Source organism: Ambystoma mexicanum, chromosome 9, assembly GCF_040938575.1.
Source record: "Ambystoma mexicanum isolate Mex_15411 chromosome 9, UKY_AmexF1_1, whole genome shotgun sequence".
NCBI classification, from domain to species: domain Eukaryota; kingdom Metazoa; phylum Chordata; class Amphibia; order Caudata; family Ambystomatidae; genus Ambystoma; species Ambystoma mexicanum.
Window position 1 is genome coordinate 1061034666 of NC_090931.1, and position 27648 is coordinate 1061062313.

A 27648-nucleotide genomic window follows, 5' to 3' on the forward strand; every position below is an offset into this window, starting at 1 on the left:
AAGCAAGAGCAAAACAGCTGTAAGTGTATGAGGTGGTCCAATGAAATGTGTGCCAGTCTTAACAGCGATTACATCAGTGCCATCTTCAATAGCCAAATCCACTCGCTATTTCTACGATATCCACTCAAAGTACATTTGAATACATGAAGTCATGATGGGAGTTGTTCAGATACAGGGTGTATTCTGGAAACCCAATGTGGTTAGGTACCTTCAGGACTGGGCATGGACAACCCTGGACCATATGTTTGACATTCTGACATTACAAATTCCAATTTCCAAGCCTTTCCAACCTCATACTTCAGTGGTCGCTATTGCACTTCCAACTAATTATCCTCGAGTACAGTGAATGTCCTATGCTATGCATAATGATTTAATGTGTACTGATATTCTATGTTTAGTGATGTGCCTTGCCCCAAGCCTCGCCAATTTATTCATGGCAGATTTCGAAGATACATGTGTGTACTCCCATAACCCATATAGCTCCTCCATGCACTGCTGGAGGAGGTATATCAATGACATATTATTCATTTGAAAAGGCACTGCAGAAACGTAAGACCATTTCATATGCTGGTTGAACAGTTGCAACAACAACTTGAAATGTACCCATTCATGTCATGCATTAGAGATACTGTCAGGTGGAGTGTTGGGCCGAGTGTGGGCGAGTCTACAGCATTTCAGTGCAATCCACAGTATCCAGTCTGTCTACATTGTTAATTGGTGGAGGTGGAGCTGCAATTAACAATACACCCACCGACAGCGGTGCATCAGGCAGAGTGTTGGGCCGATTGTGGGCCAGTCTACAGCGTTTCAGTGCAATCCACGGTATCCAGTCTGTCTACATTGCCAATTGGTGGAGGCAGAGCTGCAATTCACAATACACCCACCAACAGCGGAGCGTCAGGCAGAGCGTCGGGCCGAGCGTTCGGCCATAGTGAAGAACATCTGGAGTACCGTCGAACGTGGGCCGCCGGAACTAGGAGAGGATGTGACTGGAACCAGCTGAGCAGCTGAGCCTACGAGACGTGACTTTCCTTTACCCGGTAAGATAAGGAAAATACGCTGACTGTATTCCCTTTTCTTTCATTACTTACGAGAGCCCCTTGGGAAAACCTGCAAACTTTCATTGCGATACCCACAGCGGTAGTAACGTTCAGAATTGATGTGTGTGTTGACGGGCGTAGACGGGTTCCCTTTTGATCCTGGCACCGCAAAGACTTGCTGCATTTAGGGGCGGTATCAACATAGAGATTGGCCTGCAACCGACGCAGCGAACTACTGGTGCTCCATATATTTGCATATAATTTGCTTCTGATCCGTTTAACTAAAAAGTTGCAAAGTAATGTATAACTGCTGCGTGATCAGTTAACACCATACCTTGGGACTAACTCAACCGCGGATTCACGTAAGGAAAGCTCAAGCATATTGGAGTGTTGTCAATGACAAATATGCCAGTTCATTCCAAAGGCACTAAATCTCACTACAATCTTAGGGGAGGAGGGCCTGAGGACGAAGACGAGATGCAGAGGTCTAATAATTCCAAATTGAAATGCAATAAAGGAAGTAAGAAAATAATGGCAAACAATTTAAAGGGCACTATTCCAGCTCTTTTCCATAATAACACTGTGACAGGATAAAGCGTGACACCTTTGGAAACCCGAAAGTGCCTTGAATCTAAATAATAGCCAGCCCCATGATATCACAAGCTATGATGACATTGATAACAACTCCTTCCTTGACTTATGCCTAGCAATTCAAAGATCATGATACCAGTGGCACTAAACACGCCAATGGCGGGGGGGGGGGCATCTACCACAGAGGTACAAGTGATTCACGCAGCTGACAGTATTCTGGGCTTGTCTGGCTCAGCTAGGCTATCTGCGGCACCTAATCTACTTATTGATATGGGAGGGGAGGGTAATATGGAAGATTCTTGACCTGATGAGTCCTCTATGGCTAATGCAAGTGAAGTGAGGTCATCAGTGAAACATCATTGATGACCTCACTTCAATTTGCAATGAAGAGTCTATTGAAACTATGTGGACACATTTATGTGAATACTACACCTACTCGTTTGACATTGGAAGTACCGCCTGAAAATGACAAGGAAGAGATGAGCAAACCCCCGCGGAGATAATACCAGACCCACTTGATTCGCAGATCAATAAAGAAAGTAATCAGGACAACATTGATAACACTTCCATCTTTTTTTCAAGGAAACAGAGACGGTTAGCAAGAAGGGCTGCCATAAGGAAAGGACCATATGTGATGGCTTCACCCTACCGGATACTGCTGTACCTGTTAAAAAAACAAGAAAGCACGTAAGAAAGCTGTGCAAGCTAAGAAACGCCAGCTCAAAGGGGCAGGTACACTGACTAGTTGGATTATTCCTGAAAAAGAAAATGATGGCTCAGTGGCAAGTGAGGACCAGCAAGACTCTGTATTATGTCATGATATGGGACATAGTGAGAATATATTTTCGACTCCATGCAGGAAGGCAAAATCCCGTGCTCTGGAGGATAGCCTCTCTGTAGAGGAGGCCTCTGAAATGAGTATAGCGTATAGCCAACAGCCCAGCAGAAACCAAAATCTGTATAATTAAAAATCTAAATCAGAAATGTAAAGGTAAATGGTTGTAGAGAACTGCATTATTGGAAAAACTAAATCGGATACCTCAATTACGTGTATTATGTTCTGATGGCTTTGCTTTTGTTGAACCCCTTAGTGCCTCGAACCCAAATGTCACTGCTTTACATTGTAAGGTACTTGCCATGCCGCAAATGATTCAGACATATAGAAATGGTCTCTATCAAGTTGATATTGAAATAGACGCTAACCCTGAATTAGTAGATACCAGGTTACAAGGGGAAAAATGTGAAGGACAATAAACCAGAACTTCTTGTTGGACAGGATGGGAAAATGACTTATATCCAAAATATGCTGAAATGGCTGGCAGAATCTTTTCCTATCGTTGTACAAAAACATTGAGATTACTGATGGTTAAAACGCCAGGTTTTCCAGGATAACAATTTCATTTCTACAGAAGGTTCATTATCTTTAATATCCGACCATACTTTTTTTCTTCTACAGGAGACATGGCTTCTTTCCCCATATAATATTGAATGGTTATCCTGTGCATCAAACTCTGGCTAAGAAGGGTAAACGGGGGAGGCCTTTTGGAGGATTGATTATTGGAGAGTCGACAACATTGAAATCTCATACAATTCCTATGTTACTGGAGGATTATATTAAAGCAGTCGAAGTAGAGATTTTTATTAATGCACGCTGGGAAGAATTGCTGCTAGTAAACATATATAATTAACCCTGGGATAACCCCAGTGAAACCCTCCTAGAGGCCTTGCACTCCTTGCTTTGCAATGGGCGTTTGATTCCAAAAGCAATTTCATTGTTGTTGCTGTTGACCTTAATTGTCATATTAAGGGAGGAGGTGGTACGACCTCTAACATTGTATTAAATCCTATTAGTATTATGGAACATAAGATTGAAGACCAAGATGGGAACGATTGGTTAAATTTCTTTAATAACTGTGAGTTGGAAATTGTTAACGGGGGTACCCGTGGTGACTGTCCGGGTAAGCGCACTTGAAAGAGTGGTAATGCACGTAGTACCCTGGACTATATCTTTGTGAGTTGTGAAATTATTGTTGTGATAAAAGATCTGATCATAAGAAATAATATATGGAGCGATCATAAAGCACTAATATTAACTCTGGGGCCTCAAGGATACACTCCTAAGATAATGGAACTGGGAGATATGGCAGTGAACCATGCAGCTACCAGAATTATATGGTTGGAAAAGAACATATTGAGTGCCGAGCAAGCTGCTTTGTGCCTAAATGACGGCAGTTTGCAATCATTTAAGACACAAATCACGGAGGAAATTTTGAGATGGATTGCCTCCTTTTCTAGTACCCATGCAACAGCTAAAGCTAGTCACATATTGAGAGAGGGTGGTAAAGAGGGGACATATGATAAAACTATCAGAAATATGAAGCGGATATTAAGAAGTAGAATACGGAAAGCAAAACGGACGGCTAAATCCATAGTGGATTTCCTGGTAGTCTAGAGAAAACTGAAACAACAATATCAGGATTGGCTAAAACAAACGCTAGAAGAACCAAATCTTGGCAACATACAGTGAAGACACTGTGTTCCCAGAATACCTGCAATATTTGGGCCCTTTTGGGGGAAGCCAAGGGTAACCGTAAGCACTTAATGATTAATCCCTCAGTGCTTTTGAATGGAACACTTTCCTGGGCAAGCAAAATGCCCCGGAAAGTTGCTTCAGGGCTATCGAGAGTACCAACAAGCCTAATAGTCCGCCTTTCAAGGTGACTGTCGAAGTTTTGGAAGCTAAAATAGCCACTCTGAAGTCATCTCGGGCTCCGGGCCCTAACAGACTGGCTAATGTGCTATTAAAGAATTACTCTTATTTCTGGGCCAGTCTGTTAAAAATATTGTTTGATAAGATATTATTGAGCGGAAAAATCCTGAACTCTTGTCAGACTGCAACATTCCCATGTTTAAGAATGGAATTAAACAGATCTGAGCAATTATAGAAGGCTGTCCTTGTTAAATTGTACAGGGAAGTTATTAGCTGCAATGCTGTTCCTAGATTGCAGAAGTGAGTTGATAGAGAGGGGATCCTAGACAGATTTCAGAGTGGCTTTAGAACTGGATACGCTACTACACATTATCTCTTAATTTTGGACATGCTTAGTGGTAAAGCTTTGCAACCCAATAACCCTCCTCTATATGTACTCTATGTTGATTTCAAGGCTGCATTCGAAATGGTAAATAGAGATCTGCTCTGGGGGAAACTCCTTGGAATGGGCTGTCCTGTGGGCTTACTATTTTACCTTAAGCGTTTGCATTGTAATACCACGGCAAGCCTTAAACTGGATGGACAGGGCTCTCTGACCACCCCTATTGAGCAAAACAGGGATGTAAATCAGGGATGCGTGACTGCTCACCTGCTTTACAACCTGTTTGTAATATTCCACAAGCTATCCAATTGGTACATATCTGCCCTCCTAAAGTATGCTCCTTTCACTGTTCGCTTTTAGCCTATGCAGACGATCTAGTTATATTAGATCATAGTTTCAGTGGACTACAGAAGTCTGCGGACACTTCTGGCAATATGCCGACACAAATGGATTGATCATTAACCGTAATAAAACCCTGATGATGGTCTTTTCTGGGAAAAAGATTGCACGCCCCTGCATGCTCATTAAAAACCTTGAGATAGCATATACACCCTTTTATAAATATCTGGAGATGGAGTTCGATATCAAGGGGGATTACCATACTTGCATTCAGTCATGTAAGGGGAAAGCTGCACAACTGACTGCATCGATATCTCAATTCACATGTAATCAGAGTGGTTATTCAATGTGGGGTGCTCAGCAACTGTATATGCAATGTTTGGCACCTGCAGTAATCTATGGGCTAGAAGCCTTGATTGATATTGATCTGAACTGGCTCCAAATAGTTGAGGGTAAGTTCTGTAGGAAGCTATTAGTGATCACCCAGTGCATCCCCATGGCTATTTTGAGACGAGAATTGGGCCTTTTCTCTTTAAAAGCACTTTGAAAAAGAGAGCTGAATATAAGATTTTTAAATGCTCCAGTTAATCTACTTCTAGATAGTGTGTGAGAAGGAATTTGTAGAGAGAAGGAGAACTCCCAATTTAAGAAACAGATGGATAATCTTTTTGAGGAGATAGGTTGTCACTCCTAACTGGGGAGGGGAACTTGAAGACATGAAATATGTCCTGGGCAAGAGAGTTGATCTATGGGACTGGCAACAAAATTTCATACATCTTGAAAGTCTGAAAAAATATAGATTTGTCCAGTAAATACTTTCCACCTTTAAGAGATCACAGAAATATCTAAATCTCTGCCCTTAGACCAACCTCAAGAGATTTATACTCCTGCTTAGAATCGACCATCTCCCGGTGCTAGCTTCAATTTGGCATCAGCGGCAGATCCCCAAGGATGAATGTTACTGTCGTATATGTAGGAATAGAAAGACCAGTGAAACAGCCAGACATATTCTTACAGGATGCCCTATGATAGGGAAAACCTATATAAAATGTTATGGTAAATGTGTGCACCACCTAGATCTTATCAAAGAATCATCCTTTGGTACCAATGTATAAACACGCTAAATGCGGGTTTGCACTTATCTCTATAAAGGGTCTGGTTGATGGGAGTGGAAAGTATAGGCCATAGATGATGAAATTGCGTACTGTGATCTAGGTATGATGATGAACTTTAGCCCTGGTTATTGTGCTAACTGGAACTAAATTGCATTTACTTTATGTCATTGTTGACCAATCCTACGCGCAGTTGAAATTAATTGGATTAGTGTCATTGTAGTGGCTAATCTAATCTAATCTAATCTAATTTTAAATATTTTAATAGGATGTCCTGGCCTATGGGGATAGCAATGTTAATCATGTTAATCATGTTGTGTGTAAACCGGAATGTCCTGTTTTATTATTTTTGTTTTAAGTTTTAAGTACTAAGTTTGATGCAAGATTTGTATTGTGATTTAATTATGTGAAAAGTTTTTCTTAGTAAAAAACGATAACACATTAAATTAAATAAATTAATTAGAGATAACATTCCTAGACATCATGATCAGACACCATTTAGGTAAACTCTACACAAATCTATACAGGAAACCAACAGATCTGAACACACTGTTGTCATACAAATGCCAACCTCCCCGGGCACTCTTGGATAATTTACCAAACAGTCAGGTGACTTTAGAGCAGAAGCCAATAATGTAATTCCTCGTCTCTCGGACAGAAGCTCTCCTAGGAAGCTTCTCAAAGGGTCTGCCAAACGTGCTTTCCACTCAGACTGTGGGACTCTGCTGACTCCCAACACTGACATAGTAAAAGCATCTAAATTAGTCTGTGTAATGGCCTTTTCCTGTAACACTACCTCCATCATAAGAATTGTGAATAAACATTGGAATCTAGTTAAGCGTACAGGCTGCACACTGCCACCACCACTTGTTTCTCTCAGAAGAGGCAAACACACTCGAGATTACCGACCCGACTACCACGATTGAACACCATCAAGCAACTATGGAACATTCCAACAAACCCCGTAGTGGGCCATTTTACCTGTGGGAACTGTAGCGCCTGCCAATTTTGCATACTTTGGAAGTCAATTACAACAACATCACGTGGAAATTAAAGAACCACACTAACTGCAATTCTACTTATGTTGTATATTTGGTTCTATGCCCATGTGAAAAAGCTTACATAGGCATGACTACACGCAAAGTTTGTCAGAATCAATGAGCACAGATCGAGAATTCGGAATGGTACCATTTCAACTCCATTGGTGCAACATTACTTGGCCTGCCACCACACAACCTCTGACATCAGATAGATGGTTGTTGACTTGGTTAAACCAGAAGCATGCAACTATGGCACTTCAAATCGCCTTTTCAGGCTGGAACGCCTTTGGATTTTTCATTTACAGACCCATCTTTGGTGTTTGAATGAAGAGATCCACTGGGGATCCCTACTTTGAAGCATACTTTGAAATGGCTTGATTTTCTGGTGGTCCTACCCAGGTATTAATATTTCCTGGCACAATTTTGTAAGTTTACAATTTTACATGCTTCGGAGCGTCCGACTAATTACATGTGAACAACCGGTCTTGTCCCATAGTAATTAGCTTTAGGAATGTTTTTTGCCCCACAAGGCACTTACACCTGGGTTACGGCAACTGGTTGCAAAATTCCACAAGTCTTTACAATGCTTAACTCTTGGTGTTTGGTGACACGCAGACAATTTGGTCGGCCCATGTGTTCACTAGCCTAAACTTTCCTTGTGATAGTCCCTTACTTTGGCCTTCCATCCAGGAATGAGGGGGCCCCTCCTGGTGACGGGCAGCTTCTCTAGCAAATTATTCCTGCTTCCCTCCAAAAATAAACAGACACCGGATAAGTTGGGCAGTATAGGTTGATGACTTGGTGCTTATTGATACACCTCAAATCGGACTACAGCCTGGAGGTCTATTTACAAAGAAACAATTTGGAAATAAACATTGAAAAATCAAAAATTGTCATCTTTGGTTCCAAAGGCAGAAATTACAAATGGTTCATAGCAGGGAAAGAACTTGTAAGAACAGATAACATCAGATATCTAGGTATTCTGTTCAACAAGTCGATAAGAGAATGGCAGTGGACGGAGGATTTAAAAATGAAAATGAAGAACTTAAAGTTACAAGGTGCAAAACTACACTCAGCCTTTGGAAAATTCACCCTCATACTGGTAATTATGTTCTACCAACAAAAGGTAGTGGCTGCAATAACCTTTGGTAGCGAAGCTGGCTTCAGTATCGACAAAGTGATCTGGAATTTGTTGGAAGGGCACTTCTAGTGCAAGGTATTCGTCTACCAAACAACGTATCAATTGCCGCCATCCGGTATGAATTAAGACTACAGTCCTTATATTCTACAGTATTATGGAAATCATTATCATCAATGCGAAAAATGTCAATGAAGTCATCAGCAACTCCATGCCAAATACTAAATTCATATTCCGAAAAACCCTATTTGGGACTGCTGAAAGAGTGGACAGAACAAATTTGCTTACCTTGCGCATGCTGGAACAAATATTGAGACACTCTAAGTAAATCCTTGCACAGTAAAGAAAAAACTCTTAAACTCCGACTGGATCAACACTATCAACGCCAGAGTAAATCTTGCAACCAGTTTGGATTTAGACCGTGAAGCACGAGGTATAAATCAAATTCTGACTTATCTCAAAAAATGTCCATCTCAATATCATCGAGACCAGTTTTTGCAGATATGCCTAAATTTGCTTCCGATTAAGAAAATGTTACTGTTAAAACATGACGAAGCTACTCTGAATAATTTCTGCCGGTTTTGCAACAATTCAGTCGAGTCTCTAAAATATCTGGTCACTTAGTGTACGTCTGTAAATGCACAGAGAAGTGTATTCTTGGGGAAATTTGCTCCCATAAACGGTAACATAGAGGAATGGTGGTTTTCTCTTTTGTCTGGAAAGAATTTCAAGTTGATTTGTGAGGTAATTAACTATTTAGACAAGCTACTGCTAGCAAAGATCTGAATTTGCTAGACAGTGAGTTCTATTCAAAGGCAGAAAGACGGTACAGCAAAGTTGTCATTTTGGTAAAGGCGTATGGATATTGATGATAAGGAAAAACTGATTATCAATCAATTGGGGATATTTTGGTTTTAACTTTAGGAGGTAATAGTATTTGTTAAGATGAATTGAACAAAAAGGGAGAGTGAAACAAGGAAAGAAATGTAATGAACTGTAAAATAAGTTTGTATTGAACTAAAGGTTACAATAAAAAAATAAAAATATATATACATATTCGTTACAGTGTTTGAATTCAAATTTAACAGGTGTTTTTTTTTGGGTTGCTCGGGGGCCAGAGGGAGGAAGAGAGCCATTCCTAAAATTCATAAGCAACCCTTTTTGGGCCAGGATTAATTGTTGATGGCCAGTACTTTTCTAGGAAAATTTGTCATGGACCATTTGCCACCATGCAGAATCTTTGTTGGTGCTAGTTTACTGACGGATCTACCCCCACATTCCTTCAGGATTGAGAAAATCTCCCTAGAACTGGATTTGGCAAGAGCAATCCTGTTGCTGAAGCTGGTTGATTTTGCCTCAACAATTGCTAGTTTTATTTTTTTTACTGATTGTTTATATAGCAAAGGGTATGAGGGGAAGGTTGTTTCCACCAGTCCCGTTCTGCAGTCCTTTAAGAGCATCTGAGTAACATAATGGTTTCATTTAACCAGGCATTTCTGTTTGATTCAGGTTTCACTAACTTGGATTTTTCTGATACGATAGCCTGGATGGCATAATTCATGTTCATGGTAAGATGTAAGGCAAGATCGTCAGACTTACTGAAGGATTCAAGGGGAGACAACCTGTCCTGAAGTTCAGCTGACAGTTTTTGTGGGGGGAATATTTTTGATATTACTGGTCATTTTGAAATGTCTCAGTTCAGCGTCCATTCTTATTGCTGTAAGAAGGTCAGTGGTGTTCACTATAAAGTGATTGAACCAAGGACATTACGATAAAGTGGTATTTATGACTGATAGGTGGTGTGCTAGTACTCAGTCACGTGTGTGTGTCCCTCCATGGGTGGGGTCAATAACCCCTTGTGAGAATCTTGAGTTAGTGCCAAGAGTGGTGAGAAGGGACACGGCTTGCTTATCCTGTGGATCATTAGCCCAGTGATTAATGTCTCCTAGAACAATCACAGGGGAATTTGCTTAGTGATGTTGTTGAGCAAACTGAGGAATTGTTCCTCAAAAGAAGGGATATCTCTAGGGGATCGATAGATCACAAGGATCATTAGAGAAATGTTCTCATTGTTTTTGTTTTAGCCAGAAAGCTTTCACAGCCTTCAGTGGACTTGTGAGGAATACGACGTAGGTTAAGCTGTCGATTGAACAGAACAGCTACTGCCCCACTTCTTTGAAATAGATGATCAGTGCAAGAGATTAGAAATTCAGGCGGGCTGGCCAAGGTGGCATTGGAGAGTGTAGCTTTGTTGAGCCACGACTCTGTTATGGCAAAGAGGTCAGGGGTGGTCTCAGTAAGAAAATTGTGAATTTCCACCCCATGCCACAAAAGTGAGCGTGTGCTAAGAAGGGTGAAGCTCAGAGAGGCACTCTGTTGGGTTGTAGGACACAGAGAATTAGTCTCCCTAGGTGCGGGGACAGGGAGAGGACTTAAAGCATTCTTACAGGCATCCGGTAAGGATTCAGCAGCCTCCTGAGTATCGACGCCTGGGTCAGAAATACACCGGAGACATGTATCTGTGAGGTTGTCTGTTAACTGCCCATTGTCAGAGCCCATAGGGTCAGCCTGGGATGGCCCTGTGTCAGGAATTCCCAGAGCAAGGTGTGCTATAGGTGCCAAGTATAGTGTCTGATCTACTAGAGCACTTGACAGCCCCAGAAGCAGAACAGAACTCGTTGCTTGCTTAGCATTTATACTGGTTGCCATATGGTTAGCCATTGTGGTGGGTGGTATCAAAAGCGAGCTGTATTTAGCAAGAATATCTTCTTGTTTTTTCATGTAGGAGGCTGAATTATGCAAGAAGGGGGCCGCCGAGGATAGGCAGAGCTCACCAATGGTGTGATGAATATCATGCATGTTGGAGTAGTAGAACAAAGAACACGTGTAATACCTGTTGTGTGAGGACAAGCAGCAAACACAGGGCGCAAACCAACAAACACTGGCCTCTTCGAACACGCCGGCGCTAACACGCCACCAATGTGAAGAGAAGAAAGGAGGAAGCCGGGAAAAGTCGTTTGTTAGAACTACAGCACGCGCTTCTGGATTGGCTGTTGGGCAGAATGGAGCAATCAGAAGGCTGACGTTCAACCAATGCGCACAACAGTTGAATTCAACAATTTCAAGGTATACAGAGTGTAATTTCAGTTTTCAGCTGATTTTTCAAATAATTTGCATAAAATTCACCAAATGTACTTTAAGAAATTGACGTCACTCTCTGACACACAAACAGCCACACAAATGGCATTCCGGGCTCCAAAAGCAGCGTTTAAATAGCACCGGCGGCAAGCGCAATGCATTTCTCACTCGGATTGAACCAGGCAAAGATGGTCACCCCTGTGCGCATGGACTCTAACAGAGGTTGTTATGGCGTCTCCCGCGGGTGCGCCGGCGAGGGAGAACGCACGTGGGGCTCCGCGGGCCGAGGCCTGGCAGCGGAGCACAAAGGAAAGGAGACACACACACACTGGCTTGCGGCTGCCCGGAACTGCCCCCCTCTTGTGGGGACGGGGCTTTTATTCAATGCGCCTCACATCCCGCAACTCAGTGACGTGAGGCGTACACAATATTCCTCCTTTTTCCCAACAACTTAAAACCCAACACACTAAATACAATTGTGTCCAACTGATACAACTTAACTTTACTGTGCATTCTAGTCCAGTGCATGTTATAGTCCTACCACTCATAGGGCCTCATTACACGGTAGGCGGTAAGGGTTTACCGGTACCGGTAAACCCTTACCGCCTTACTACGAGTTCCCTTTGCGGGACCTGACCTTATGTCATGATGCCTACCCCCGGGCATCCGGATCAAGCCCATCAGCCCCGGGAGCAGGCATCCAGACATTTACAAAAACCCCAGCAGCCCCAGCTAGGGGCTGTCTGGGTTCAGTCCTGGCGCCGTAGGCACCAGGCCCATAATAAAAATCAGTCCTGGCGCCATAGGCGCCACGCTCATAGATATTACTTACCTCATGCAGACCATGCTGCAAATAAATCCAAGCCAACGTGAGCCCTGGATGGGACTATTTTACTACAGGGACTATTTTTTACTCAGGTGTGGTCCTGGGGAACTTCTTTCCTGGGACTACTTTGGAGGCTATTTAAACCACGCCCGAACAGCAGCACATGCTTCGTGTTATTCTGCATCCAGCAGCGTGACTCTCACCGTGCCTGCAGCCAGCATCCAGTCTTCTGCCACGCCTGCGTTCCTGCAGCCAGCATCCAGTCTTCTGCCAGGCCCGCCTCGAATCCGGAGCTCCTAGAAGAAGAGGAAGAAAAGGACAAGGTTAGAAAACAAACTTATTTCAAATTCCTCACCTGATTCCGGATCCATTTCATCTCGCGACCTGGAAAGTACATCAGTCCTGCACACGTCGCTTCGCCAGCTCCAGCACGGCACCATACTCACCAGTTCTCACAGCATCTTTGGATCCGGCACTGTCTCCATCATTTCTTAGCCATTCTCCGGCACCTAGGGGCACAAGAATAACAAAGTGAGCCAAGGGAATCAACAAATACCTCTTACCACCATAGACTTACCTGATTTACCACCGGCGGTATTGTTCTCCATATCTTCATATGCCGCATCTGTAAAGAGGGAGAAAAACAACACGTTACCGCATGCAATAGTTACCGGACAGCGTTGGGTAACACAGACTCTTACCTGAACGCCAGCCGCAGCTACGAGACCTTCTTCTCACAAACTCAGTTGCAATTTAAGGAAGGAAGGGGACAAGAGTGAACATCGGGCACATTGAACTCTTTGAACTTGATACTTACCAATCCCGCCTGGGACTTCAGAGTCAATGCTTACCGGAACTCTCCGAACGCCTTCAAACCAGTGAAGTAACTGGTATCTTCGCGCCCCTGCAAGACACGCAGGATGGAGAGCTCATCTTTTACAAACATAAGGTGAGGTTACTAAGGGGATATCGGAGGTGATTAGTGGGGGAGAGCGAGAACAGTTGGGAGGCCATCACTAAAACCCACAGGTGGCTAATCCCTGTCTCCACTTGCAGGAAAATACTTCTTCGGGTCCAGCAGACAAGACTAGGCGGGCCAGTCCAGACAGTCATCTCTGCACCACGCATCACGTTGACGCAGCTGTCCTGGTCCGATTGACACCCCTGTGGGGTCCAGGTGAGCGAAACACCTTAACGGCTGGTTTTACCAGCCGTTAAAGTAGGGTGCCGCAAAGGGACCTTGGTGCTAATTACGGTACAGCAATTTACAGTACCGTAATTAGCGCCTTCCCCATTCCCATTATGCCCAAAATGGGAATGGGGAAGTGCCTTGGTGAATGGGGAATTACCGCCCCGCTCACCTTGGGGTAGGGCAGTAATTCCACCATCCACCAAGGTGGACACGGTAAAATACTGGCGGCAACCATGGCGCTAATAGCGCCATGGTTACCGCCTAACGTGTAATGAGGCCCATAGTCTCTTAGCTTTTCTGGGGCTCTCGGTGTAGTTCTTAGGGTGTAGCGCCCACATCTAGGGGCTGTCCCCCGATCATGTTCTGTTACGGCTCACCTACCTTACTTGGAGACGCCTCCCTCGGTTCCTCTAGCAGTCTGTCTGTCTCGTGCTCCTCGGTCAACTCCTCCTCGGGTTGTTGGTACTCATCTTCCGGCGGGGACCCTGCTTCCCGCCGAGGGCTGCTGGTCCCCATCAGTCCACATTTGTTGTGGCACTCCCTTGAACCATGATGCATTCCTGGTGATCTGTCGTTGCCCTCGTTTGGCCGTTATCATGGTTCCTTGACTTTGAGTTATGGTCCAGGGTGCCATGTCATATTGGGTGTCCAGTTTTGTTTTCAAGGGGTTCCTCTTCACTAACACTTGATCACCGACTTGGTGCCTGGATTCCTTTGCATGTCTCTTGGTGCTCATGCACTCGTTTGCTATGATCCTTCTTTGGTGAGTGCGCTCACTATCGTAGGCATCTGTGCCCCGGCTTGGGTGGTGTGGAATGATTGAATTTATCACTGTCCCATACATGACATCTGCCGGTGATAACCCTGTGGTGCTGTGGGGTGTCACTCTGTAGTTCCTTAGAAATCGATACAGGTCCACCCACCAGGGACTATAGTGAACCCGGGATATGCGTAGCACCTTGTTGAGGGTACGCATGAACCTCTCCATGTCTCCGTTGGCTTGGGGCCATCTCAGCGTGATGTGGTGATATTGAGGGGCCGATTAATGGGATAAACGTGCGCCGAAAATCTTGGCGCAAGCATGAAAAAACAGGAGCACGCGTGCGATTCATGGAAGTCCCTGCGCATGTTTTCCTTGGGATGTGCGCCAAACCCGAGCGTGGCGCACACGGGCGCACACGTCATTGCAACAGCTCAAACGCCATGCGCGACGCGCACAGGGAAAGCTTACAACGTCCACGCACACACCAAAAAGGGGGCGGGACACGGGGCGTAACACGCGGAATGGGGAACAACGCGTGAAAAAGAAGGCGTAACTGGGGAAGTACTGCTGGGAAGTACATGGAACGCCCACATGCACACGAACCACACATATTCATGGAATCGAATAGGGCAAACCCGTGCATGGGCAAAGACACGCACAGGCCTAAACACGCCCGCCACACGGAGGCAAGCGGTAGCGTCCCTGCGCATTACAAAAGTGTGCGCAAACAAAAAGCACGTATATACAGCTATGATGAATGTCCCATACTGTGCCTCCCTAGGATAAATGACGTGCACGCAACACACAGGCACCCCATAAAAAGAAGCAAAAGAGACAAGCGCCCCCCAGTAGCCCACGTGCGTGCAAAAATGACACAGGTAATACGGTGTGGCAGCCAGGAGCCCAAAAAAAACATACGCGATCAACAGGCAGGCCAGTATGGCCATAAAAAAAGGGGTACGCGACAAACACAGACACCCGCTGTGTGAAAAATAGAGTGTGCGTGTATTTCGGGGGTGCGCGGGAAGTTTCACATGCGATAGGCCCTGTGCGAGTAGGGTACATGTATTAATGGGGTGCGCGGGAAGTTTCACACGCGATTGGCCCTGTGCGAGTGGGGTACGTGTATTACTGGGGTTCGCGGGAAGTTTTACACGCGAAAGGGCCCTGTGCGAGTGGGGTACGTGTATTTCTGGGGTGCACAGGAAGTTTCACACGCGATTGGCCCTGTGCGAGTGGGGTAGGTGTATTACTGGGGTTCGCGGGAAGTTTTACACCCGAAAGGGCCCTGTGTGAGTGGGGTATGTGTATTACTGGGGTGCGCGGGAAGTTTCACACGCGATTGGCCCTGTGCGAGTGGGGTACGTGTATTACTGGGGTTCGCAGGAAGTTTTACACGCAAAAGAGCCCTGTGCGAGTGGGGTACATGTATTACTGGGGTGCACGGGAAGTTTCACACGCGATTGGCCCTGTGCGAGTGAGGTACGTGTATTACTGGGGTTCGCGGGAAGTTTTACACGCGATTGGCCCTGTGCGAGTGGGGTACGTGTATTCCTGGGGTTCGCGGGAAGTTTCACACGTGATTGGCCCTGTGCGAGTGGGGTACGTGTATTACTGGGGTGCACGGGAAATTTCACACGCGATTGGCCCTGTGCGAGTGGGGTACGTGTATTACTGGGGTGCGCAGGAAGTTTTACACGCGAAAGGGCCCTGTGCGAGTGGGGTACGTGCATTCCTGTGGTTCGCAGGAAGTTTCACACGCGATTGGCCCTGTGCGAGTGGGGTACGTGTATTACTGAGGTTCCCGGGTAGTTTCACACGCGATTGGCCCTGGGCGAGCGGGATACCACTCACCGTCGGCCTTGTGTGTAGAAGAACGCGTAGCCAACACCCACCCGCTGTGAAGTAATAGCTTGTGAACCCCAACGGCTGGAAAACACACACCTGCATGCCACGAAAAGCACGTACAGAGCAATGGAAAGCCACGTGGGATCTTCAACCCGTGCCAAGGGCCTTTGGTCCAATGAAATTGCGTACGTGTGCTGACGCGCTTACACGCTAAGGGCCTTTCCTCGGATTTCACACTGACGTGCACTTTTTTCACGTGCCAATTCACTCCGTATCAAGCTGGCCACGCGTACACACACGGAAGACACACGAAAGAGCCCCGAGCACCCTCCCACCTGCCATCTGCTGCTGCCTGACTGCCTGCTGCCCACGTGCCCTGCTATTTGGTGCCTGCACGTCAGCCAGGGTTCCAGTTGCTGTGTCCACCCCTGCTGGAACAGAAAACTCCCGACTGGGATACCATCGCTCCACAGCCCAGCCCCAGGACCCAGTTGCCCACCCATGACTGCCCGCCAGCTTGTTCAACCAGAATTTGTCCTATTATGTGCGTAATAAAGGTGCCTCACTTAGGCCCCTGGATACGCAAAAATGCATACACCATATATCCCTTTTGTTGCACACTGTGCCATGTTACCCTTGGGCTGGATCCCCAGGTGAGACAGTCTAGGTGCTAAAGCCTGGTGTTAAGGAGCACATTGACCGCTTCTGCGATGTTGGGCTACTTAGCACCGTGAAGTCGTAGGAGGGCTTTCAACATGTAAAAAAGTGCAAAATCCATATTTTCATTTGATGTACCATACCCCCACCTTTGAGGTAGGTGTTCACGACTTGCATCCTTATTTCTTAGTGTTGAGGATGCCCTGGTGTGCCATTTCGTGACCTACGTTGATGCTTTGGTCCTAACATCTTTCCCCCACACTGTGACGACAATTTGAATAACTTGTGTAGGTTAGTCTGAGATATATGTGTGTTTACACAGCTACCTCCTTGAATGTATACCACGGTGGGGGTGACAGTGTCGTGTTTTTGACTAATTAACATAGCTTTTAGGCCTACAATTGAGAATGCCTCTGTTTTCTTTGATACTTGGGTTCCCCGTTGAAAGGGGACACTGGACACAGTGGGGAGTTCCGCCGGTGCTTTTCTTTAGTTTGCCCTAATATTGGGCATATTGTCTGGTATTGTGATTTCCGTTTGTTTTATGAAACCTTATGGATATTTATTAGTGTTTGTATTTTTAATTCTTTTTTTTTTAATTCTTTTTTCCATGACAAGGTGTACATCTTGATTGAGGCTACCCCATGGAGCACATTTTGTTAACGCCATGAAAAAGACTGGGCCCGTGTTTAAAAATTACAGCCTCTTACAGTCGAAACTCTAGTTGGCGTCCTTCTTTCATTTTTCAAAGGCTCATCAGAATGTATTATATTTTTCCTCATCATTAGCATATTCCAAAAAACATTGAGCATTACATGCTCAGGTGACGGTAAATTGCATCAAATCTGTGCACACTTAATGCTCTGTTTGGTGCATGAGCTGACACTCAAGTGCAGCTCAAAGTGGAATACAAGTGTAGGAATGTTTACAACCATGCTATGTTTTCTTTGAGCTATAACTCTTCTTTTTTCACTTGTGTGGTATTCATGTACAGGTGGTGAACTCCAGGTTCTTTTGGGCTTACATGCCTCTCTTTTTGGGCATGACACATGTTGATGTGGTATGGCTGAATGTATATTGATTTGAAAAATAAATGGTTTCCTTGAAGACATTGAGTAAATGTAATTTTTTGTGTTCTTGTGTTTGTTTGTGAGCAGTGTTTGGACTGCCCTAGTGCTTTTTAATGTGAAGTAATTATTTCCAAATTGTTTTTATAATTTTTCTACATTTAATAAACAAATTGAATATTATCTATTCAAACTGCCGTGATGAATGGCTCTTCTCTCTTGGCCTACCAGTTTCTTAATGTCCCACTCTTTAAAAACGTAAAAAATTGTACATTGAACGAGTCCTGTCTCCTTGTGTTTTATACCGTAATGAGGCTAAAATTACATTTTCTTTTGCAGGTAAAGGCATGTTTATCATGAAAAGTGAATACTTCAGCACGTGTATCAGGGTGGATTCATCTGGAATTGTGTTGGCAAACTGTAGTCAACCTTCAGTAAACATGTTGTGGAAATGGGTCTCCAGACACCGCCTTTTTAACCTCGGTAGCAACCATTGCTTGGGAATCAATGCCATCGATCAACACCCCCCCCTGGGAATGTATGACTGCGATTCTCAGCAGCACACCTTGTGGTGGAACTGTCAGAATGATGAGTTGGCGAGTGCGTCCAGCTACAAATTGGCAGTAGAAAATGGCCAACCTGTGCCTAGCAGGCTGCTGTCGCACACATGGAAGCATTACACAACACATGCTGAGGGTCTTTGTGCACATCCATTCCAAGGTAACTATGCTTGTATTTCTCTGGAGGAGTGCCAGGTATAGTGTGGTTGGTTGTGATTTGCAATTTTGATAATAAAATATATACAGCGTGAACATTTATATGAAGGGTTTACATTCCATAAGATCTAGAAGTAAGATTATAGTTGATGATTTAGTATTGTGATTTTATATATCAATGGGTTCTTTTTAGTCTTTGTGTACTGCATTTCAGGCTTGACGAATTGAATGGTGAACCTTTTAAACAGGCAGAGTATTGATTTCCTTTTAGCGGATTCACATATATGATTTAAATATACAATCCCAAGATATTAAGGCTCATTACAAGTTTGCCTGTCCGGAATAAGGTGCGTATACCAGCAACTTTCCAGACCGGCAAACTACAAGTGTGCTGGTGGCGGATCTGATCTACCAGCAGGCCTGATCTGCCGGTAGATCAGGCCCCTATCGGCAGACAAATGCCTGAATCACCAGCACCATTACTAATGGTGCCAGTGATTGCGGCAACCCCATCCCATGGAGTCCTGTGAGACTCCATGGAACGGGTAGTTACTGGCGTCTCCGCCACCCGTAATATCCTGGTAACACAGGGATGTCGGGCGGCAGAGATGGTACGGTAGTTCCCTGGTATCCCGCTGGACTACCAGCGGGATACCATGGGAGCTCTCAATGAGCCCCATTGTCTTTCTGTGTGTATTCTGCTCTGTGCAGTAATAGCTTATAGAAATGTAGTGTTTTTAAGGACATGCCAGGGGTATCAGTTTGCATACTCCCAATGGAAGCTTCTTTTGATGCTGTGGTCACCCCTTTGACATTGCCACAAGGAAACCAACTATCCTGAGTGGGCCGACGGGCCTTTTGATGTTGTTGCATGCTTGGGACTGCTGATGCCCCTCCAAGGGCAGAGATTTCCAGCATCCACAAGGTGCTAGGCAGAAAGTAGTAAACAAGCTTTAAGACAGAAAGCTGTGCTACCAAATACTTAGCGCAGGGAGGAGAAGCAGCACAGAGGAAGAAGCAAACAATGCTTGTAGAGTAAAACCATGGGCTGGACCATGGGCCTGCATAGGTGGCTGCCCCTCCCCCTGCAACCCTTCTCTAGATGGGAAGTCGATCTGGGCAAAATATAGAAACTGGGACACGTTGCAGATGTGCGTACATTGTTTGTCATTCTTTCGGTGGTTGGTAGCCAGTGGGTTGCCTGTGCAAGGATTCATCAAGGGGTCCCAGGGAAAAGACAAATAGAAGGAGAACCCTCAACAAATATATGCCCTTACTGATTCCGCTCGAGGGCCAAATGTGCCACACAAGTGTCATACAGTGGGCCGGTCTGTCCATGGGGTTAATGAGGGGTGGGGGGGTCAATTAATGAATTTGAGTCAAATCAGATTGGATTTTGAAATCTACTTTTTATTTATTGCTCTAGTTAAACTGTAACCTGTTTAATATGTTTATTTGTAACATGGGACTGAGTTCCTTTTTTAAATAGAATTCAAACTGCAGACAAAAACTGGACTGCAGCGGCTTTGAGCCTGTGATGACAGGAAGAGAGAGAGGGAGAAAGAGAGAGAGCAAGACAGAGAAATAGAGAACAAGAGGGAGAGGGAGAAAGGCTGACTTTAGGCCAGGACGCATTTCATTACGAAATAAATAAATAATGTCTTAAAGGGGCTCGTCTGGTCTGCAGGTTGAATGTTTTGCAAAAATGCCCCTACGGATCAACCTTTAAGCGGGAGTCTCCAGAGGCGTCAGAAGGAAGCAATGGGCAGACGCGATTGATGGGGTTGATCCGGGCTGACAACAAGCAGATACCAGTGCGAGAGCTACACTGGGCCCGAAGCATAGCTGATCTTTGGTATGTGAGTACCAGCAGGAGCAGCGCAATGCTCAAATGAAATGGTACAGGGTATAAGTAACTACCCAGCAGTTAGGGATGGAGAGCACCACAGGGGTGGCTTATATAATACAGGTATAAAGAAGTACGCAGGCAACACCCCAATCAAAGTGCATAAGAGGGCTGTACATGGACAGATAATTGACATCCATAACCAGAACACATTCAAGCTGCTCCTGTGTAAATATTATGTTATCAAAGTTGTGCCTGTAGCCATATAATGTTCAAATAAGAACATTCCTAAATTGTACCTGGTTTCTGTTTTCTTGCTGGAAATGCCTGCCCTTTAAGTATAGTAATGTATGTGCCATTTGTTTGATCCCTGGTGAAACCCTGAGAACAAAAGCGATTCTGCTAGAGTCCATCATAGTCTGTGTCTTGCTGATTCTGGAGTGAAGCCTTGTATTTTCGCAGTGGACTCCTCTCGTCATAGCTTGGAGGTGGGTATGCATGCACGCAGACCAGCTCATTGCTGTCTTAAAGGGTCTAAGTCATAACTACAAGCCACCATCTAGTTCCTTCTATGAATAATAATACATAAAGTAACTTAGGTGTATGGAGGCTGAGGGCTAGAAGGTGATGGGTGACTTTGTTAATCACATTGCTGCTCACCCTGCAGAGTTGGGAAGTGAAATTGTTATAGCACCTTAAAAATGGTAAATGAATAAATGGTGAATAAATTGTACTCCGGGATCCTTGAAATGGGGACACAAGGGGCCATTTTACTATCAAACCTCTGGAGGCTATCATAAACTGCAATAACCCTGGTTCTAGCTCCGCTAGAAAGGCTATATATAGGGCTTATTGCTGAGACTGCAGACATGTTGACAGTTCAGCGGGGGTGACATAATTATAGTTTATACCATGATCATTTGGTCTTCATCTCATACAAGCCTTGGAAAGCAAAGTTTACATAAATCTGTAAAGCTCCTCTACTGTGTTACATCACCCTTGCTAGCCTTCTAATAACTCAGATTTCCTTTCTTTGTTTTCTCAATGTTATTCATGTGTTTTAGCTTATGGTGCCCACAGTTTATTGCAGTGCTTTAAATTCACTCCTACCAATGCCCCAAACAGTGGAATTGCGTTTACACTACTCACATTATGTATTTAGTAGAGTATAGTATTGTATTGTATTTTACATTCACTGATCACCTTTTTATGCCAGATTCATTTGAGAGCTACAATGTAGCTCAACCATGTGCTACCCATTTAGATTCTAATCAACCAATGTCTCTGACATTTTGCCCTTACCACTGACTCCCCCCGCCTACTCCGACAACTAGCAACCTAACCTCATTCTCCTATCCAGCTCCCTTTCCACATTAGCCAGTCACAGTGCCCTCAGTGTCTAACCACTCCAGCATCCAGATGCTCATCACGTTTGTCTCTTTAAACCTTTGACAGTCGCTGCAGAACCACTACTGAGGTGTACATTCTTTGCCATGTGCCACTCCCCGCCGTCGCTGTGCTATCAGAAAATATCATTCATTCTCACATCTACAGCCTCTTCTTTCTCTAACTCTTGTTTCCTATTTAATGAAGCCGACTGTTCCACATTTAGTGTCTCCGATTCCCTCATATGTTTGCCACAACATAGAACATTCTGAACTCCAAACAGCCTTTGAAGAACACCTTATTCTTCTGTAGAGGAGCAGTCGAATGGCTCTACAGGAAGTCCCACCGCTGCTACATGTATGTTGGATGCCAGACGTTGCGACATGCGCAACGCCAGTAATGGTGACTATTTCACAAAAAGCCTTTGAGATAAGGTATCCATTAAGAAAACAAACCCTGTCTGATGTATTCCCTGAGAACTGACAATCTCCTGGAAGAAGTCCCCGAAGGAATATGAAGATAAATGAAAGAAAAGATTGGTGACGACACATGAAGTAAGTGTCGTGCACTGAGAAGAGTGACTGAATAAGAGGATGTATAGTCCGTATAGAAACAGATGAGGAAGTAAAGAATCGAGTAAACTTTCATATGCAGAATGAAGAGTGCATGTGCGAAGAGCACTGAAGAAAATGCAAGCAGTTTTATAACTGTACAGATGCAGCAAAGCAAGTAGACTAAGTAATCATAAAGGCTAGCTATACATAGTTAATAGACTGCAAGCGGGGTCACCACTATATATAGAATCTGGATATTCGGTGTCGCAATTTTAGTAAGCTCGAACCCACTGACAAAGAAGGATTAATAGCTGTTAGTGTGTTGCAGTAAATAAATAAGCTGAAGCTTGAAGGAAGACCAAGAAGGATGTTTGGCCACGTGTCAAAGACTGAAGCAAGCCAAAACTGGTTATCAGTCCTCGAAGAACAGTAAACGTGAGACGCTGAGGCGTCCCTTGTTAAGTTGCAAAGAAAGAACGCCATGCGTGCCAAGTTTCTTTATTAAAGACAATTAAATGCTATAATACGGACCAATTCATGGTCTTCTGTCACGTGAGTCGAGAATGAAATAGAAGTGGGCATGCAGACTAGAATCCTGACAAGCATGTGCTCACACTCCTGTATCATTCTCAGAGAAAGGAAGCTACTACAAGGCCAAGTTCAAAGGCAAATTGCATGGCAGAAGGCACAAGTGTTGAGAGATACTGGACTAATTGGGTGGGCAGACATGGCCATGTCCACCAACTGACACCTGGCGTACCAGCTTACGTGTTGCTAGCGAGTCGAATATTCCAGAAGGGTACAAGCATGCCAACCAATTGTAGAGGACCTTATAACGAAGAGCCCTATAGTTTGACAGCCAATCATATTCTGTGAACTTAATAAATGATGAAGATGACTTGCACTAGGGGTGGGCATGAGTTGTCCACCTGACTGTAGAGACACAACACAATCCAACCCCTTAAAGAAAGTATACTTAGATGTTCCCCTTAAGCCAACTACAATCCCACATAGGTTTTCTTAGTTTGCCACGTAGTATGATGTCAGGAATGATGAGTTGTTGTTCTAAAAAGAATGTTTTTTATGAAATTCGCCAAGCAAGCTTGTGTGACATCCGTTGATGTCACTTGTAACTCCCTGTTTTAGACAATTGAAAATAAAACAATCTATTGAGACATTCTTTGACAACTTCCTGAGTCGGTCTTATCATTTGGTGTAAGAGTTATTCTGCATCCCATCCATCGTACAATGTGTTACCTCAATTAAAAGGACCACAAGGGTTCACATGTTGGATGGTTGCAAAGAAAACCCATCGACCTGTAGACTCCAGAGTTTCGGACAATCGGGCACCCTCCACCATCTAGCCGGAATATTGCGGGTTTCCTGTGGAGAGTGGCCGCATAGAAAACTTGCAAGAAAATGAAGACGGTCGGCAGGGTCCCTCTTTGACGAAATCCCTACCTGGTTTCCACAGGCACTTTGTGGATGGAAGACAAAAGTGGTCGATTGGAGGAGGGAGTCGATACCGAAGGCCTTCAGCTGAATGAGTGAATGGTGAGTAGACTAAGGGAAATGGCAAACGAAGGGGACAGGATTGTGGTAATTAAGAAAGTAACAGGAAAAGTAAAAGGGAAAAATAAAAGTAACAAATAAGTAATGAAAAAGTAACAAGATATTTGTTTTTGTGATTAAGAGCGATAAGAGCCCATGAGTACTAACCCAGAGGGTTTTAGAAGAGGTTATGTCACCCTCCAATCAGAGCAAAACTAGGCTACGTACAGGACAGGTCCGTATAAGGAGATAATCTACACTCTGTAATCAGGGTATTATTAGGGCTATGATGATGAGGGTGCTCACCATGGTTTATTGTAAAGAGTCGACTAGTTTGTCTGTTTATGTATTTCTATTGAATGAAGATGTCGAGGAGCGGCATCAACAGTTGTTTGAGAATTGAAGCTAAGTTTAAGAAGTTACACTTTCTATCTAGGGAACTGTTGGTACCGACCTGGAGGTAGATTGCGATTATTGAGAAATTGAGGTTTTGAGCGGTGATTGTTGGATCGCGCTCATAGTTGTTTTTTTGTTAAAGTATTTTTGTAAACACCGGTAATTATTGACAGTCAATTGAGTCTCATCCCAATGGGAGACATTACTCCTCTGATGCATTGCCAAAACATATGCCCAATCTCAAACAGTACAGTGCAAAATGACTGAAGGGTACAGCAGACAAGATGTTCAGGCCATGGCCGCAAGAGGGATCGCTGGCAAAGGCGGAATTGCAACACCTGACCACATAATGATATACAAAATTGGACCTTGGTAGTGAGGTTGGAAAGATACAATTATTTCAATAGAAAAAATAAATTTAGTACAAAATTTACCACAATATTAAACCCATGCAATTTATAAAGATACATCACAATTTTGACTTCTAATTCGTTCCACCATTCATACCCATACTCTCACTCACGCAACCAATGTCAACAATACTAAATGTCAACCCTTGCGTAGAACCCTTTTTATATATCCACAAATTTTGTTTTTCCACACCCGTATCTCCTGGTGGTGTGTGTTTCTGTACAATAGCAATCTAGGCTTATTGACAAAGTCTACAGAAGTTTCAGTTGGCAAATAGGGGGTTTCAAATGCATCCTGGCGTAGTTCCGACCTTCTTCAGGACATAGGTGAGGTATAAATCTACCCTCACAATCATAACACAATCCGGTGGAAGATGTCTTCCAATATTTATTCTACAAAGAACAAAATTACAAAATCTAATTACAATCCAACCTCTTTTCATTACAACTTTAGCATATTTAAGTTATGCATATAAATCTTTCTTAATTACATATGTTTGCACTCACCTCCAATACAGACTAATGGGAGTAGAGCAAAATCAGTACCTAATCATCAGTGCTCCAGGGGTAAATGTTCCAAGAAGCCTGTAAGCGACATAGGCACAAAGTGAATCAACTACTCTAGGATCAAGAATAATCTATATAAATGTAAAACATAGTAAAACTTACATCCAGCAATACATCAATGATGTTGGGCAACCACCTTATGGGTAGGCGCTTAATTGACGATTCTTGAAACCAAATAGCCTGCAAATGGGTCAGAACATGACAAAGTTTACATCTAATTGTCTGCCTTCCTTATAATGACCGGTCGAAATGCACCGGCAGATAGAGACACTTACTGCTGGTGTGGCTGTCTCCAGCTCAGAGCTATCACAACGGCATATCCGCTCCTTCACAGATCACGTCTGTTGTCGGGTGAATTTCTTCCCTCTGTGTAGATGGAGTAATAAACTTCCTCTCTGCTGCTATCTACACATGAATATAACGTTAACATAAGTCACTGTTTGATTCACCCGAACATAAGAGTGACATGTTGCCATATACAACTCGCTCCACTGAATAGTCAAACATGCTTTAGCACGGACCACGATATAATAAATACATGATATTAAAGGATCGACGCATTCATTCCTTTTTGCAAATCATGTCTCCTGTCAAGTTGAGAAAACTACCCGGCATTGAGACAGTGTGTTGACCCACATAGGAGTACCGGGGACGGCTGAATATACACTGCCAGTCCCCAGTCAACCACTACACAAGCGGTCTAACGTGGTCCTTACCTGCTGTATCCAGAGTCTGAAACGTTCCTCCCTCGGTCCGAGTTGTGAACGCGGGCGGTCAGAAATCCGCCCAAATAAATCATTGCGTCTGTGCACTATGACTATTAGTGGAAATAGAAATAGGACTGTTCTTCTCTCTCCGCCATCCCGAGAAGTGACGTAGAGATAAAAAACAGACAACCACCTATTTGTACAAAGACAATTGTGACTGAAACAATGTGGTGATGCAAATTTATACCACAAATTTCATACAAGCGGTGGCAACCCCTTAATGCAACAACGGGAGGGAGTGATTCTGATTCCACTAGTAGGACGGCTCATATGTAATGGGGGTGACCCAGAGAACACGTCATGTGCGGGCGTGCACCACCATATCTAAATAAGTGATGATATCCTGCGCCTCTGAGTATGGACAGGGGTACAGAAAATCCCTTGAGCAAAAACTACATTCAGGCCAGAACGGTGAGTGATGTAGGCTGGCGTCTGTCAGGTGTACCAAGGGGTCAGGCATGGAGTACACTGTCTACATCATTCTACATTACACAATGTATCTCAGGGAATGGGATGTATATCCATGGTGTACTGGAGTTAGAACAATTTGTTCCACTCTACAGAAACGTTCATGCCATGTCTGATTGAATCCAGGGAATATCCATCATTGCTCCAACCTATGTAACATGGTGCCCACGTCGCCACCACGTGATGGAACCCTTATGGTTTGTAATACAAACCACTTAATATCCCGATTCGTGTGGCCAGCTATGATGAAATGCTCGACATGGGGTTTGTCTTGTACCTTGTTTCTTACATAAGACCTATTTTCCGAGATTATCTGTCGGATCTGTCTTATGGATTTGCCCACAAAAATGAGGGGACTTGGGCATAGAATGATGTAAACAGCATTCTTGGTCAGACAATTGGTGTGCCCCTTTAGTTGCCATTTTATGTTTCCGTATTCAAAAATGTGCCTGGTCTCAGTATAAGTTGTACAAGCTGCGCAATTGCCACATTTATGGTGGCCGGTAATCAGGGGTAGGCCCCACTGGTTCCTTACTGTCTGATTCATTTCTTTATCCATGTATGTGTGTACAAGTTTTTGCCTTAAATTGCCATTCCGCTTGAAAGCGAACATATGTTTTTTGGCAAGGCTCCCCAGTTGTATAATCCGGTGCCAATTCTTGTTAATGCTCTTCTTAATAGCATTACTTATAGGGGAGTAGGTGCAAACACATATAAGTTTATTGTTCACTGACTTCAATTTGGTAGTCAAACACACCTCTCTGTGTGTGTTCAATGCCCTTTTCATGTTTTTTCTCACAAGTTGTTTTGGGTATTCAACCAGTCTCTCCTTCAATTTGGTTACATGGTCTACAAAATCCTATTTTCTGGTACATTTTCTACGGATACGTAGAAACTGCCCGCATGGCAGATTGTCTGTTAAGCCGTCAGGGTGAAAACTTGAATAGGAATTCTTGTCGGTAGGTTTTCTGTAAAGTGTGGTTTCCAGATTGTTGCCTGATTTTTGGATCACCAGATCTAAGAAATTCACTTGTGTCATATCCCATTCTATGGTAAACCTAATATTGGGATCACAAGTGTTAACCCATTCAAAGAAATCTAAGAGAGATGAACTCGTCCCTCTCCAAATCAGGAAAACGTCGTC

The 27648-nt window shown here is 44.0% G+C and overlaps 1 protein-coding gene across 2 annotated transcripts in view; it reads left to right on the plus strand.

The window, feature by feature from the left end:
• PLA2R1 (phospholipase A2 receptor 1) overlaps positions 1–27648 on the plus strand; it is a 1951179-nt gene that overhangs the window by 70256 nt on the left and 1853275 nt on the right. For both annotated transcript variants that reach the window (XM_069616352.1, XM_069616351.1), the window contains exon 2: positions 18183–18563. In XM_069616352.1, the coding sequence (XP_069472453.1) occupies positions 18183–18563 (381 nt within the window). The remainder of the gene's footprint in view (positions 1–18182; positions 18564–27648) is intronic.